This window comes from Notechis scutatus, chromosome 5 (genome assembly GCF_049901735.1).
Source record: "Notechis scutatus isolate UNSWTSFEM ecotype Mainland chromosome 5, rNotScu1.2, whole genome shotgun sequence".
NCBI lineage: Eukaryota > Metazoa > Chordata > Lepidosauria > Squamata > Elapidae > Notechis > Notechis scutatus.
The window spans coordinates 7297475-7313922 of record NC_142013.1 but is presented as its reverse complement, the minus strand read 5'-3'; the positions used below and the strand labels follow the sequence as shown (position 1 = coordinate 7313922).

The 16448-nt window shown below is 39.8% G+C and overlaps 1 protein-coding gene across 30 annotated transcripts in view; it reads left to right on the top strand.

Annotated features, from left to right (window-relative positions):
- DLG2 (discs large MAGUK scaffold protein 2) overlaps positions 1 to 9952 on the top strand; it is a 1023659-nt gene extending 1013707 nt beyond the window's left edge. For 29 of the 30 annotated variants that reach the window (XM_087966067.1, XM_087966065.1, XM_087966062.1 and 26 more), the window contains 4 exons: positions 58 to 230; positions 3717 to 3826; positions 8288 to 8379; positions 9639 to 9952. In XM_087966067.1, coding sequence (XP_087822193.1) covers positions 58 to 230; positions 3717 to 3826; positions 8288 to 8379; positions 9639 to 9745 — 482 coding nt within the window. In that variant the 3' untranslated portion in view covers positions 9746 to 9952. Of the gene's footprint in view, positions 1 to 57; positions 247 to 3716; positions 3827 to 8287; positions 8380 to 9638 lie in introns of those variants that run through there. The other variant, XR_015749696.1, reaches the window with a different exon arrangement.
- The last annotated feature ends 6496 nt before the right edge of the window (positions 9953 to 16448 follow it).

Below are 16448 nucleotides of genomic sequence, written 5' to 3'. Positions count from 1 at the left end.
ATAAAGGGTCTTGGTTCGTTTAGCAAAACCTCTTTCATTTTTTTTGTTACTCCCAAGATACCACTCGACCGAGGCGCGATTATGAAGTGGATGGTAGAGATTACCACTTCGTCATCTCCAGAGAACAAATGGAAAAGGACATTCAAGAGCACAAATTCATCGAAGCTGGCCAATACAACGATAATCTGTATGGAACAAGTGTGCAGTCTGTGCGATTTGTAGCCGAAAGGGTAAATGACCCAGATGGTACAAATGCAAAATGTACTATATATCATATTGAAATGTATTAAATGTAGTTGTAGGTCCGGATTTCTTTAATTTGGGAAAAGCCACAGACCAGTTTACACAGAAAAGCTCTCTGTACAATTCATAATAAAAAGAGCCATGGTGGCACAGTGGTTGGACTGCGGTACTGCAGCTAATTCTGCTGACTGCCGACTGCCTGTGATTTGACACTTCGAATCTCACCAGGCTCAAGGTTGACTCAGCCTTCCATCCTTCTGAGGTTAGTTAAATGAGGACCCAGATTGTTGGGGGCGATATGCTGATTCTGTAAAACTGCTTAGAGAGGACTATGAAGCGGTATATAAGTCTAGGTGTTATTGGGAAGGTAGGTAGGAAGGAAGGAGGAAGGAAGGAAGGAGGAAGGAAGGAAGGAAGGAAGGAAGGAAGGAAGGAAGGAGCCATGGTGGCACAGTGGTTAGAATGCAGAATTGCAGGTTAATTCAGCCCAGTGCCAAGAGTTTGATCCTGACCGGCTCAAGGTTGACTCAGCCTTCTGTCCTTCCAAGGCCAGTAAAATGAGGAGCCAGATTATTGGGGGGCAACACGCTGACTCTGTAAATCATTTATAGAGGGCTGGAAAACACTGTGAAGCAGAATATAAGTCTAGGTGCTATTGCCATTGCTACCATAATGATGAATGATCTTAATACTATTTTGTAATTATAAAATGAATTTCGCATACAGGTAGATCTTGACTTATGATTACAACTGGAATCGGAATTTCTGTTGCTAAGCACGGGGGTTGTGAAATGCCCGGTTTTACAACTTTTTTGCCACGGCTGTTAAGCAAATCGCTCTAGTTGTTAAGTGAATCACACAAGTTATTAAGCGAATCTGTTTTCTCCTGTCAATCTTGCTTGTCAAAAGCCAGCTGAGAAGATCATATGTAACAAAGGTAGTCCTCGATGTATGACCACAATTGAGGCCAGAAATTACATTGCTAAGTGGAAAATTGGTTAAGTGAGTTTTGCCCCCTTTAATGACTTTCCTAGCCACCTTTATTAAGGGAATCTCTGTCATTGTTAAATTAGTAACACGGTTACTAATTTACAGTTGTTAAGTGAATCTGGCTTCCCCATTGACTTTGCTTGTCAGAAGGCTGCAAAAGGGGATCAAATAACCCCGCAACCGTCATAAATATGAATCAGTTGTCAAGCATCCAAATGGAAATCATGGGGATACTGCCACAGTCATAAGTGTGAAAAACGGTCATATGTCACTTTTTTCAATGCCGTTGTAACTTCAAACGGTCACTAAATGAACTGTTGTAAGCCAAGGACTACCTGGAACAAGGCAAATAACACACTGTATTCAATCAACAGCAAGATTATTGGTTGAGTGGTTATTAACATGGGGCCAAACATTTCTTCTATATTTTCACCCCAACCATTCTTATTCAAGAACAAATCCTCACCAAGGAGAAGAAAAAAATAAATAAAATTCTAGTGACTGGGTTTTCCTGCACTTATCTTAATTACGAAGGGGGCAAATTATCTTTTCATTACATGAATGTCTCTCAGGACATGTGAATCCTCTCCATCCCGTCACAAAAGAAAACATCAACAACAAATGACCAGTTTTCTTAGTTTCTTTCCATTGAAAGGATAAGCAGAAAGAATGAGCAGCCAGGGAAACTATAGAGTTGATAGGAAGATGTCAGCAAGCAATATTCCCAACCTTCTTGACTAGTGGACCTCAGAGATAGCCTCCTTGGAGCAAAAACAAGGGGACATGTACAGCACACAACCTCGCACCCCGTTTTTTTGCCTAGTGGGCCTCAGGGACGTTTCCTTGTAGCTGAAAAAAGCAGCATTTTGAAACAAGGGAGGGGAATCAGCTGTGCCACGTGATTAGATTAGCTAGAAAGCAAGAAATCCTACAATTTCTTCCTTTCTAGCTAATCTAAATTGCGTAGCACAGCTCATTATAGCCCAGCTGATCATCGGAAAAAGCAGATCATTGGCCAAACCGGTAGATTTTTTTTACTACCAGTTCGGTCGAACTGGTCTGAACCGGTAGAATGCCACCGTTGCTTCCTGCTCCCTGTCTCCACCCTCAAATCCTAAAATCAGCTTCAGTCATTGCCTCAAAGACCTTCTCAAACTTCCTGAAAATGAGGCAGAAAAACAGAAGCCTCAGAAGGAGAAGAAGAAGAAAAAAACTTGTACGGAATCGCAAGGAGCTTTTCCCGCACAGGTTTAAAATATTTTCAATAAGGAGAATATTTTGTAGCTCGGGGTTAAGATAAAGGATCCCTGGTGCTCTCTGAGCTTGGTTGTTGGTTGTTGTTTTTTTTCTTTTTGCACAGGTTTCATTACCCAAAGTTGGTAACCTGATCAGTGCTAGAGCACTAGCCCTGATGATGTTACCTAATTTGGTAATGAAATGTCTGCAAAAAGTCAACCAAAGTCAGAGAGAGCCAAAAGGCCCCCTCATCTCAACCTCAGCTACAATTAACTTTCCCCTAAAGTTAGAAGTTATACAGGGATGATAAGGAAGATGTGAAAGGCAGGTTATTTTTGATTGAACAATGGGGCTAATATTAAAATAAGCAATTCAAGTTGGAAACGCAATAGGATGGGTCTTGTAGTCAACCTATAGGTATGTAAAGGACCCAGGAAGGTGCTAGCCCATGTAAACAAATGCAAACCCTTCCTTTTGCCAACACTTGAATTCAGAGCCCTTTTGGTATTTTTTTGAGCCACTTTGTAAGGGGTGGGTGGGCTGTGTGTGTTTGGAAAATGTTAGAAAGTTAGTGAGGAGGCCCAAAGGTGTTTTTTTCAGGAGGCAACTGGACTTCTATGTTTTTTTTTTCTTTTGAAGACATTTCGCTTCTCATCCAAGAAGCTTCTGACAGGATAGTGAAGAAGCTTCTGGGATGAGAAGCAAAACGTCTTCGAAAGAAAAAAAACCCAGAAAGTCCAGTTGCCTCCTGAAAAAAAAAAGCACCTTTGGAACAACCATGACCTGGAGGACTGAGAATCTCTACAGGCAGTTAGTGAGGAGAATTTTTCTGACAGAACAATTCATCGATGCCTCCCAGAGTTGTGCGTGCTCCGTCGTTGGAGGTTTTGAAGAAAAGATAGGACAACCATTTGACCAGGATGGTTTCAGATCTCCTGCCTTGAGCAGGGGTTGCAATAGAACAAGGGTCTTCAAAACTTGGCAAGTTTAAGACTTGTGGACTTCAACTCCCAGAATTCCTGAGCTAACATGACTGGAGGGGGAATTCTGGGAGTTGAAGTCCACAAAGCTGTCACTAGAAGACTTCCAAATCACATACCATCCTTATACCGCAGCTGTTATTTTATAGGGGCCTATAGTTGCTAATTTTGAAATTGATCCACTCTTGTGAGCTTGATTTTAATTTATTTATTTTGTCCTTTAAATGCCACCTCAAAAGTAAACCTTTCCTCCTTTCCCGTCACCAGGGCAAGCACTGTATCCTTGATGTATCAGGAAATGCAATTAAACGACTTCAAGTTGCGCAACTGTACCCTATTGCAATCTTCATTAAGCCTAGATCGTGGGAGCCTTTGATGTGAGTACTGCCTTCTCCCGCCTCCTTGTGGACCATGGGGGGTGAAGCGTTGGTCAAAAGAATATTTTGGGGTTCCTATTCGAGCCGGGGTTGTGCAAGAAGAATCAAAATGAAATCCCATGAGGAAAAGAGAATTATTTACTCCCAAAGGGAAACAGACTTGCCCCCGGGGGAGGGGGGGCAGCTACAGAGAAAATGAGGTATAGAACTGTGATGGAGAACCTTTTCAGCATTGAGTGCCCAAAGCAGAAAGCGCATGCATGCCTGTGCATTTGCGCATGCCGGAGCACCGGAAAACTGAAGACTAACTAGCCGGTATGCGCATGCCTGGTTTTTGGCCATTTTGGGGGACCGTTTTTGGCCATTTTCTGTCTGTTTTGGGGCCATTTTCAGGCCATTTTGGGGGCGGTTTTGGGCCGTTTCAAGACCGTTTTCCAGGCCATTTTCTGGCCATTTTTCAGACCAAAAAGAGCCTGAAAACAGCCCAAAAGATGGCCTAAAAACACCCCATAAAATGCCCGGAAAATGGCCCAAGAAACAGTCTGTTTTGGGGCATTTTTCAGGCCTTTTTCAGGCCATTTTCAGGCCATTTGTCCGGCCATTTGTCCAGCCAAAAACAGCCTGAAAATGGCCCAAAAGAGGGCCTAAAAACACCCCGGAAACGCTTGGAAAACAGCCTGGAAAACAGGCCTGAAAACGGCCCAGAAAAATGATCTGTTTTTGGAGACTAGCTGGTCAGCGCACATGTGCATGCCAGAAACCTGAAGAGCAGCTGGTGATGGCACACGTGCCCACTGAGAGGGCTCTGCGTGCCACCTCTGGCATGCATGCCATAGGTTCGCCATCACGGGTATGGAGAGAGATTGTTTTATAGGGTGTGGAAGTGTGTACATGCTGAGTCTAGGGCAGTGGTGGCTAACGTTTTTGGGCTTCTGTGCCAAAAATTGTGCATGTACTTGCACGCTCGCTCTCGCGTGCCAGCACCGAGAAGGCAATGCACGCCCCCCCACATCCCCTATGCATGCACGCACAATCCCTACCCCACCGCCCCCTTTCCTGCACTGCGCCTCACAGCTGATTTTTGGCCGGTTTGAGGCCTTTTTCGGCCTCTCAAAGGCTTGAGGAAGGCTTCTACAGGCTTCTGCAAGCTTTGTAGGCCAAAATCTAGCCCCGTTTTGTCACTTCCGGTATTTTTGGAAAAACAGGAAGTGATGAAACGGGGCTAGTTTTCGACCTGCAAAGCCTGCAGAAGCCTTCCTCAAGCCTTTGGGAGGCCGAAAAAGGCCTCAAACCAGCCGAAAATCAGCTGTGAGGTGCGCACATGTGCAGTGAGGTAAGTTTGCCTGCAGCTTGCATGCCAACACAAATGGCTCTGTGTGCCACCTGTGGCACGCGTGCCATATGTTCGCCATCACGGGTCTAGGGGGACACTTGAGGGGTGGTCCTTCTCTTCACTAGACTAGCCATGCCCAGTTCCTGCAACCATTCATTGTATGTTTTAGCCTCCAGTCCCCTAATCATCCTGGTTGCTCTTCTCTGCACTCTTTCTAGAGTCTCAACATCTTTTTTATAGTGTGGTGACCAAAACTGGTGTGGTTTTACTAAGGCTTTATAGAGTGGTATTAGTACCTCACTTGATCTTGATTGTACCCCTGTATTCATGCAACACGTTTGCATGGGTGATGCAACAGTCATAACTTCAAGAACAACATCATCAGCTATTGTTTCTGAGGCCATTGTAACTTTGAACCACTGCTAAACAAACAGTCAGAAGTCAAGGACTACCTGTAATTTCCTCCAAGCGACACACAGAGATTATTCTGCAGATTATTCTGGGTCTGCGTGCTTCTGTGACAAAGCTGGAGGGTTTTTGTTTTTTTTTAATTTTAGTAGAATGTTTCTGTCTTGTTTGTTTACATTGATTTTCTAAAATTAACGAAGGCCTGAAGGGGAGGCCATGTCCTATGACCCAGAAGCCACACACAGTAATTTCAGATGATGTGTAAGAGGCAATTATTCTCACTGGCAATGCAAAAGCTACTTCACACACACACACAGTTCAGCAGCACTGATTTTTCTTAACGTTTCTGGGCTGAAATATTCTCTGGAAATAGATTGTAGAAAAGCAGCCTTGGACCAATGAAGTTCTGCTGATATAATTTTAGGAATATTTTTCACTATGCGCTGTGAGGAAAAGGAGGATTGGAGAGAAAAAGGATCTTATTCCTGAAAAGTTTAACTTGAATTTTATTGAATTAGTTTGGTTGCATCCCACTTTCCTCTTATTTATTCATTTGTTTGTTCATAATTAAGAATCTCTCATCTCTTTTATAAAAGAACCCTGGGCAGTGTACAATATAGGTAGTCCTCATCTTACGACTACAACTGAGCCCAAAATTTCTGTTGCTGCGTGAGATAGTTGTTAAGTGAGTTGTGCCTCGTTTTACAACTTTTCTTTACCATGGCAATTAATAAGAGTCAGGAAATTTAGCCTTTCCTCAAGATGGTTAAAATACTTCAGTCAGGAATGATTTACAGAAAGTCCTCAATTTACAATCTCAACTGAGCCCCAAATTTTGGCCGTTAAGCAAGACCCTTGTTAAGTGAATTTTGGCACACTTATTAAGTGAATCCCTGTGGTTGTTAAGTTAGTACCACGGTGTTTAAATGAATCTGGCTTCCCTATTGACTGCTTGTCACAAATGGTCACAGAAATGGAATCACATGACCCCGGGACGATGCAACTGTCATAAATATGAGTCAGTTGCCATGCATCTGAATTTTGGCCACGTGATCATGGAGATGCCAAAAAAACGGTCATACGTCACTTTTTTTAGTGCCGTTGTAACTTTGAACAGTCACTAAATGAACTATTGTAAGTCAAGGACTAATTTTAAAAATATTAAAAGCATAGAAGGCAGAATATAAGGAGATTTAGGATGTTAATCCACATGCCATCACTCTGCTAAACAACTAATTCCTACAGCGCTGTCCTAAGACTGTATTAGTATTCTTCTTCTCATCCTTCCTATTACCTATCTCTTCCCACTTATGACTATAACTTTGTTGCTTGTATCTTTATGATTATATTGTTTTATTTAGTTTCCTAGTATGATTTTTGATTGCTTATTTAGTATTTATGACTATCACTAAGTGTTGTGTCTTATGATTTTTGATGAATTTTTTTATATAATCTGAGAGTTTATGCACCAAAGACAAATTCCTTGTGTGTCCAATCACACTTGGCCAATAAAGAATTCTATTCTATTCCTTTCTTATTCTATTCTATTCTATTCTATTCTATTCTATTCTATTCTATTCTATTCTATTCTATTCTATTCCTTTCTTATTCTGTTCTATTCTGTTCTATTCTATTCTGTTCTATTCTATTCTATTCTATTCTATTCTATTCTATTCTATTCTATTCCTTTCTTATTCTGTTCTATTCTGTTCTGTTCTGTTCTATTCTGTTCTATTCTATTCCTTTCTTATTCTATTCCTTTCTTATTCTGTTCTATTCTATTCTATTCTATTCTCTTCTATTCCTTTCTTATTCTATTCTATTCCTTTCTTATTCTGTTCTATTCTGTTCTATTCTATTCTGTTCTGTTCTGTTCTGTTCTATTCTATTCCTTTCTTATTCTGTTCTATTCTGTTCTGTTCTGTTCTGTTCTATTCTATTCCTTTCTTATTCTATTCCTTTCTTATTCTATTCTATTCTATTCTATTCTATTCTATTCCTTTCTTATTCTGTTCTATTCTATTCTATTCTGTTCTATTCCTTTCTTATTCTGTTCTATTCTATTCTACTCTACTCTACTCTACTCTATTCTATTCTATTCTATTCTATTCTATTCTATTCTATTCCTTTCTTATTCTATTCTATTCCTTTCTTATTCTATTCTATTCTATTCTATTCTATTCTATTCTATTCTATTCTATTCTATTCTATTCTATTCTATTCTGACAGCAGGCACAATACTGCCTCTATGTTTTTTTCTCCCATGCAACCTTCTTATGAGGTAGGTCGATCTGATCCAGTCACACAGTGAGCTTCCATGACTTAAATCAGGGCTCCTTTTTTCTGAATCCCACAACAATCTTGCAAGGTAGGCCTTTCTGACTGGCCCAAAGGCAAACCCCTGAATTTCCATGACCATGGCTGGATTGGAACCTGGGTCTTTCCCATTATTAGTCCGGCAGTTTAACCATTCAACAGTACAGGCAGGAAATGGGTGCACCATGTTTTCCACTTGCCAATAAATACAATTTCCAGAGGCCCAATATAACAAACTGTATTTTCTCCCATGCTGAATTATCTGAAGCATTATTTTTTTTTCGCTATGGACATTTGGGACCAATATTTATTGCTTTATTTTTATTTCCACCAAGGGCGAAAGAAATGTGCCTTGAATATATATAATCTCCCTTTCCTTTACCTGAGCTTTCAAACTGTTTCAGGGAAATGAATAAACGTCTCACGGAGGAACAGGCCAAGAAAACGTATGACCGCGCCATGAAATTAGAACAAGAATTTGGAGAATATTTTACAGGTGCATTTGAAAGGCTTCCTTTATTTTTCACAAAGGGAGGGGAACTGCATTATTTTTATTTTTCTGGTGGCACTTGGGGGATAATGAGAAACTGAATTATACAGGGGGTCCTCATTTACTGAACCTAGTTGGGACCAGCAATTCTGTCACTAAGTGATGATTATGACCTATGGCTTCCTGAGGCCCTTCCCATTGACCGAGAAGATGGCTGTGAAAGTCCCAAATTAATAATCCCATGATCGCAATGGCGTTGCAATTGTTGTAGATTGGAGGCCCATCCTAAGTCTCCTTTTTCAGTGCCATTGTAAGTTCAGTCACTGAGCAAGTGATCAGTAAGCGAGGACTAGCTGAAGTATGGTAAAAATGGCCACGTACAAATTGCCTTAGGAAGGAGATCAGCAATCAGCCTAGCTTCGTATCTTTCTTTTGAATGTTCCCAGCTCTCTAAACATTCAAGCCACAATTCACTCTGTGTTCAGTCAAACTGGAGAAATAATTAATTATAATAGATAAATAAGACCCAAAGTCTATGGAGATTCTCTGTCATCCAGGTCATGGTTGTCCCAAATGTGCTTTTTCAAGAGGCAACTGGACTTTCTGGTTTTTCTTTGAATATGTTTTGCTTCTCATCCAAGAAGTTTCTTCAGCTCTGGCTGGATGGTGGGGGAATGGAAAGATTTATATTCCTTGCAGACAGCTGGTCGTTTGCATCCTTTTAGGGAGCCATTGAAGCCGCTTGGAGGTTTGTTTGTGTCTTCAGAGTCACCTGAGTGGTGCAAATGGATGAGGAGCCTTCTTGGAACTGTTGAAAGGACTGTGTTGTAGGACTAAGGCCACAGGTGGACGGTGAATGGTCCCTCCCATAGGGGTTAAAAGAGGAGCAAAAGGAGAGGGGACTTTTACAGGAAACAATTTGTTCATTGCAGCAGTGTAAAGATCTGTCTCTGCATCTCACAGACTCTGTGCTGAGCCCTTCCTTGTCAGCACTGCGTTTGGAAATATTTACTTGGCAGCTCTCCAAGCTAGATAAGGTCTGTGCTCCTAAATACACCCTTGGAAGACTGTTTGCCAGGCCTTTGGCTGAATATGTATGCAAGAAATTCATCTTCGTTTAATAAAAGGGGTTTTACCGGGACCAAAAAGTCTGCTTAATGCTTTTTCAGGAAGCCGAGGTCAGAACAATATCAGACCTACAAATACTAAAACACTGACCATTTTTGTTTCTGAAAAGGGATTAAAATCTGTTTTCCTTCCTCTAGCAATTGTCCAAGGAGATACCTTAGAAGATATATATAACCAAACCAAACTTGTGATTGAAGAACAATCGGATTCCTTCATCTGGATTCCTTCCAAGGAAAAACTATAAAGTCACCGATCCACACCTCTGATCACAACGGAGAAGTATTTAGAAGAAAATTTAATCCTAACTTATTTGGAAGCTTCGGGGCGGGCTGTGGGGGAAAAAAGTTACTTTCACGTTTCTTGCTGTCAATGTGATTATTATTATTCTTATTTTCTGAACATACAACACAAACTGTCGGAAGCCATGAAGGACACTGATTTGGTCATAAAAGGGGAAGAAAAGAAAAAAAGAAAGAAAGAACAATTTTTTTAAAAAGAAAAAAAAAACAAGTCTGCCATATTAAATCTCTCTTCACACACACACATGCATACACATACACTCAGGCACATATACACACAGCACAAACTGTTCTGTGTGCTCACCACACAGCTTTATAAGGATGAACCCGGAGGCAGATATGACCAGTCCACTGCCTCCCTTCCAGCCTGTAATGGCTCAGCTCAGTGTGCTTCTCGGTGGTTGAAAACCCAAAAATCTCCTGGGTGTCTTAATCCTACAGGATGTATCCTTTGAGTAAAGCGGATGTGGACACAAGTCCTACCTAACACATCGCCGGAGGAAGAGCTGAACGGCCTACGGCTTTGCTGAATCTCATCCATAAGCCACCGAACTCTGCTGAGACCTTGAATGCTTTTATTATGATTATTATTAATTTTCCCAGATGTTGGATCAGAGATTTCCTTTGATCATAGGTACATCTGTATTTGCAGCACCTCGACTTTCATATAACTATGCATATCTCTCCTCCCCACCCCTCCTCCCCATCCCAATCCTATCTGGAGCATAATTTCTCCCCCTCTCAACTTCCAATCCCACCGTTGCATCTGGATCTTAATCATTCAATGAGATTTGATGGGAAGGAAAGCTTTCGTTTTGAAGTGCATGTTCCCACGAACACTCAAGATTCAGGGTACTTAAAACTTGACCAAGAAGAGGGGTACAATGTGGGGGGGAGGGAGAAAGCTTTACATTTTATTTTAATTATATCTATATTATCATTTATATGAAGATAGAAGGCACTTAAAAGATGGAATAATTTATTTAAAAAAATCTATATTGATGTATAGGCGCTAATTTCTAAAGGTAACAAAATATTTTGTGAGACTTTTGTAAAGATTAAGTTCATTGAAAGGTGAATGACATTGCACCTGGGTGGGCAGGAGAATGCAAAAGGTGAATTTTCAATTTGCACTATTTCATTCTTTCTTTTTTCCCCAGTAGATTTCTTAAGAATTTTGACTTCTATATGTTCGTCCTCTTTGTTTGAATTTAGGAATTTAGGTCTCATGTATTCCTATTTTATTTTAGATAAGAAAAATTTACTTTGCATAATACACCTAAAATGCACTTAGTACAAAAGGAAAATATTATATATCTCTTTGTTAAAAAGAGTCCCACCTCACCCTCATTTCCCTCACTCCCATAAATAAACTATTGGGGCAGTTTGAATGTAATTTCTGATTTACTTATTTTTTAATTAAGCAGCTGCCATTATAAAATCTCTTACCAGCTTTTCCATAATGGTTTAGAGAGTATTTGCCAGTAGGAATGGTTGCTAAAATGCCAGTAATTGGTCCAAAGTAGTTGGTAAAGTTATAAACAAAATATTACACTTTAGAAGCAGATTTTGAAGTCAACCAAAATAATTCATAGAAAGACCACTATGCATTTTTATGTTTTTAAAAAGTCAAAAAGTTCATCTTTGTAGCAATCATCTAGAAATTTTGTTTGCTAATTATGGAGCATAAAAGCTACCTTCAAAGAACAATTCAGTTGATTCCCTGGAATAATCCACTTTGCAGAACAACTCAGTTTCTTCACAGAACAACAACTTAATTTGCAGAACAACTAAGTGGTTCCAAACTACCAGTAAACTAAAGCTTAGCCAGTAACAGTTTCTGCTCTTTCCAAGTTCCTTTTTTGTTCCTTTTTGATAAATAATCTGTTTCCCCGAAAATATGACCTACCCTGAAAGTAAGTTCTAGCTTGATTTTTACATGTGAGCCCAATATAAGCCTTACCACCACCCCAAATAAGCCCTAATTAAGATCCCGCCCACTCCAGAGTGGAGAGGTAAAAATTAAGCTAGGGTGCGGATGGTGAGGTGGAGCTGCCCTACTACTTACCTTCAGACAGGTGTAGCCAGGCCTCGTACACCCCAACACCTGCCTCACTGGCCCATTTCTTCTGCAGCCAGCAAGGCTGGCCAGGCTTTCCTGAAGGCCTCTGGAGCTGAGAACAAAGCTTCAGATCGATCCAAAGCTCTTTTATCATCTGCAGAGGCCTTCAGGAAAGCCTTGCCGGCCACAGAAGAAGAAGTTCCTGAAGGCCTCTGACTCCGAAAAGGAGACCGGGGGCAACGCATGCAAGTGAGGTTAGTCAGTGGATGACATCCCCCCAAAATAAGACCTGGTGCCTTTTTTGGTGGCAAAAAATATATAAGACGGTCTTATTTTCGGAGAAACACACACACACACACACACACACACACACACACATATATGTATATATATGGAATATATATGAATATGTGTGTGTGTGTGTGTGTGTGTGTTTTCTTAAGTTTTCACGGGTACTCACATGTATGGCATTCAGCTTAGTTTGGGTATTTTCCCACGTCATTGTAGTTGTGCTTTTAAAGTTGTAGGCAACGTTTTGGCAGAATCTCATCTGCCATCATCAGGCTTCTGTATATATATATATGAATGACTGATATTTCAACTAACCCTCTATGCCTCACTTTTGTGGTAATGTTGAAGAACTGGGAAAGTTTGGAATCCTTGCAGCTGTCTCCTTTGACTCCATCAAATGACCAGTTTTAATTCTGCTCAGTTTTGGAGCTTTCACTATGATACTTTCCTAATTTTAAGGTAAAACAAATCCCTAAGGCTCAGAAATGGAGAACTGAGGTCAGATTTTTCTTTCTGAAATCACAACTCAGGAAAAAAAAAAATCTTATGTCTCCTATCCAGAATGTTTTTCTTGGTGCTTCAGGGCTGCAGCCTTAATATGTTAATGCAAGCCCTTAGAAGTGTTTCTTCCGCCTGAATTTCCATATTTCCAAATTCTCTTGACTCTGTTAAGTGGTTGTTTGAATTGTTGAACATTTCTGGGAAGGCCAGAAATACAACTTCTGTCTCAACTCAGCCTTTGAAAACCAGATGATCTCAAATTGATTTTAACTGTTCAGTGGCTTTTTTTTTCAGAGGAGAGAAAATTAATTCTGCCATAATCTCTTTCTATACCTTTGGAAGTCTCAAAACAAGAACGAGGTTTTAATCAGGAAGAATATTTTAAGTGCAAATATTATTTTCACTCATGCACTCCACAAAAAGAAAGTGTTTTCCATACTGTGTTTTGGTTGTTTTTTTTTCCTGAGTTGAAACAAAACTCCTGTGAATATTATAATTCCAAACTTTATAGGAACTTTATAGGGAGGAAAAATCTGCATATATCCCGGAAAACAGCTGAACAAATATATTACAGAGAATTAAAAACAAACTACTAGGTAGGTACTCCTTGACTTATGACTACTATTGGGACCAGAATTTCAGTCCCTAAGCGATGCAGTCATTAAATGAGTCATCACATCACCAGATCCTATTCTGCAGTCATTTCTACTGTGGTCTTTTAAGTGAATCCAGCTTTCCCAATTGACTCTGCTTGTCGGAAACCAGCTGGAGAGATCACAAATTGTGATCACGTGACCTCAAGATGCTGCAACTATCCTAAATGCCAGCTGGTTGCCAAGCAACCAAATTGCAATCACGTGACTGCAGAGATGATGTGACTGTCGTAACTTTGAAGGATGGGTCACAAGTTACTTTTTCCGAGATTGTCATAACTTTGAACTGGCGATAAACAAATGGTTGTAAGTCAAGGACTACTTAATAAAAAAGCTCTTTGGGCTGAATGCAATCTAGTGAGAATATGAACTTTTATGTAGCACTTTCTCAAAATGCAAGGTGTCTATAATAACCTTAACTTGCTTGCCCTCAAAACAACCTTCCAAAGCTGAATTATTCCCATTTTTAAAAAGAGAGAGTTAAGTCCAAGAGCATTGACCAAGATTTCTTGCTGGCTGGATTTGAGAAACATGTGAGATTAGGTTAAAATCAGCCTTTTGGGAGATGACTTTCCTCATTTCGTGGGAGTATATTGCCTTAGCATGTTGTATAATCACCTTACACCATAATATGGTTTGCTGGTTTGTCAGGACTGACCATGTTATGTAAGCCCAGCAATTGTGTCCTTTTAAATCAGATTTAGGGTTTTGAGTGGAAATGTGGAAATGATGCCACTGAGAAATGTGAAAATCCTTTTTTTTTTCCCAATTATTATTATTCTCCCATTTAAGATAAATGTGGGAAAATCCTAAAGGCAATTTTGTTTCAGCATGCTAAGCACAGGAAAGAAAGAAAGAAAGAAAGAAAGAAAGAAAGAAAGAAAGAAAGAAAGAAAGAAAGAAAGAAAGAAAGAAAGAAAGAAAGAAAGAAAGAAAGAAAGAAAGAAAGAAAGAAAGAAAGAAAGAAAGAAAGAAAGAAAGAAAGAAAGAAAGAAAAGAATAATAATCTGGGTGATTTCATTGAATTGCTGTATATACCAGATCAAAAGGGCTAGAAACTTTTTTCTTACAAAAAAATGGAAATCAATCGGTGTTGAAGTTTTGGAATTGTTTTTGCAGAAATCTGCAGGAAAAAATCCAAACCTTTGGGAATAATGGCTTATTTTCACATCAGCATAAAAGTCTTGTTTCAGGACCAGGGCTCAGCACAATTCCTTACTGTCCTAAAGCAAAAAAAATAACCACAAACAAAAAAAAAACCTGTGAATTTTTCATTTAGCTGTTTTCTAGCCTTCACACCTGTTGTTTTGTTCTGTTCCAGTTTGTTTCTCTCTTAAGCATGCATATCTTTTAGGAGAACCAACCTACTGGTAAATGTACTACTCTGTCTTGTGCTATGCTTTCCATCTTGGCAGTAACACTGTGCTTTGAAATCACAACCAGTTTTCCCCCAAATCCTCGGTTACTTCAGTAACATTTTTTTTCTTTTTTCCCTTTGAGTAGGCTTTGTGTTTCATGTTTAGATTGGAAGGAAGGAAGGAAGGAAGGAAGGAAGGAAGGAAGGAAGGAAGGAAGGAAGGAAGGAAGGAAGGAAGGGGAGGGAGGGAGGGAGGGAGGGAGGGAGGGAGGGAGGGAGGGAGGGAGGGATGAGAAAAAGGAAGGAAGGAAGAAGAAATGTATACTAGAAAAATATATAAGGAAGGGAAGGAGGGAGGGAGGGAAGAAGGAAGGAATTTATACTAGAAAAATATATAAGGGAGAGAGAGAAAGAAAAAGAAAAGAAAGAAAGAAAGAAAGAAAGAAAGAAAGAAAGAAAGAAAGAAAGAAAGAAAGAAAGAAAGAAAGAAAGAAAGAAAGAAAGAAAGAAAGAAAGAAAGAAAGAAAGAAAGAAAGAAAGAAAGAAAGAAAGAAAGAAAGAAAGAAAGAAAGAAATTTATACTAGAAAAATATACAGGAAAGGAGGGAGGGAGAAAGAAAGAAAAAAGAAAGAAAGAAATTTATATTAGAAAAATATACAAGAAGGAAGGAAGGAAGGAAGGAAGGAAGGAAGGAAGGAAGGAAGGAAGCTATAGTAAGGAGTCCTGTTTTCCTTACGATTTGCATTCCCATTTGTTTCATATCTGGATATTGATGAGTTTTGTCCTTTTTGACAGTTTCAAGAGGTCCCAAACGGTAGCTTGGTCCTTCTGATAAAGATCGATGGAGACATAGGAACAGGTACAGATTCATGCCAAAGAACAAAAAAAAACCCACTGCAAAAGTCATCCGTCCCGCAGACATTATTGAGATTGCAAAGACCCTTTTTGATCATCTATAGGGAGAATGTCCCCTGAATTCCAGTCTGCTTTATCAATGGGGACATTTTCCTTTGTCCCAAAGGGGCTTTTTTTTTTCAAGAGGCAATTGGACTTTCTTCTTTTTTTAAAAGAGGTTTCACTTCTCATCCAAGAAGCTTCTGTAGTTCTGATTGGATGATGGGGAAGGGAAGTCAGAGCTGAGGAAGCTTCTTGGATGAGAAGCGAAATGTCTTTAAAAAAAAACAGAAAGTCCAGCGACCTCTTGAAAAAAAAAAAAAAAGCACCTTTGGGACAACTATGACCTGGAGGACTGAGAATCTCCATAGATATCTTCCTTTGTCCATTCATTCAAACCTCTGCCTTACATCTCTGGACACTGACCGGGAAGGGAGTCCACGTTTAAGTGGAATAGAAATACAGGTAGTCCTTGATTTACGACCACAACTGAGCCAAAAATTTACGTTGCTAAATAAGAAATTTTGTTAAGTGAGTTCTGCCTCATGTTACAACCTTTCTTGACACACTTGTCAATGAATTACTTCAGTTGTTAAGTTAGTAACCCGGTCGTTAAGTGAATCTGGCTTCCCTATTGACTTTGGATCGCAAAAGGCCCAGGACACTGCAACCGTCATAAATGCGACTCAGTTTTCAAGCATGCGAACGTAAATCATGTGGGGAATGCTGCAATGGCCATAAATGTGAAAAACGGTCATAAGTCACTTTTTTGTCCCTGTGCCGTTGTAACTTGGCTCACTAAAGGAGCTGTTGTAAGTCGAGGACTACCTGTGTGTATCTCCTCAAATTCTACTAATAAAAGATACGGAATCATTCTAGCCCTTAGAAA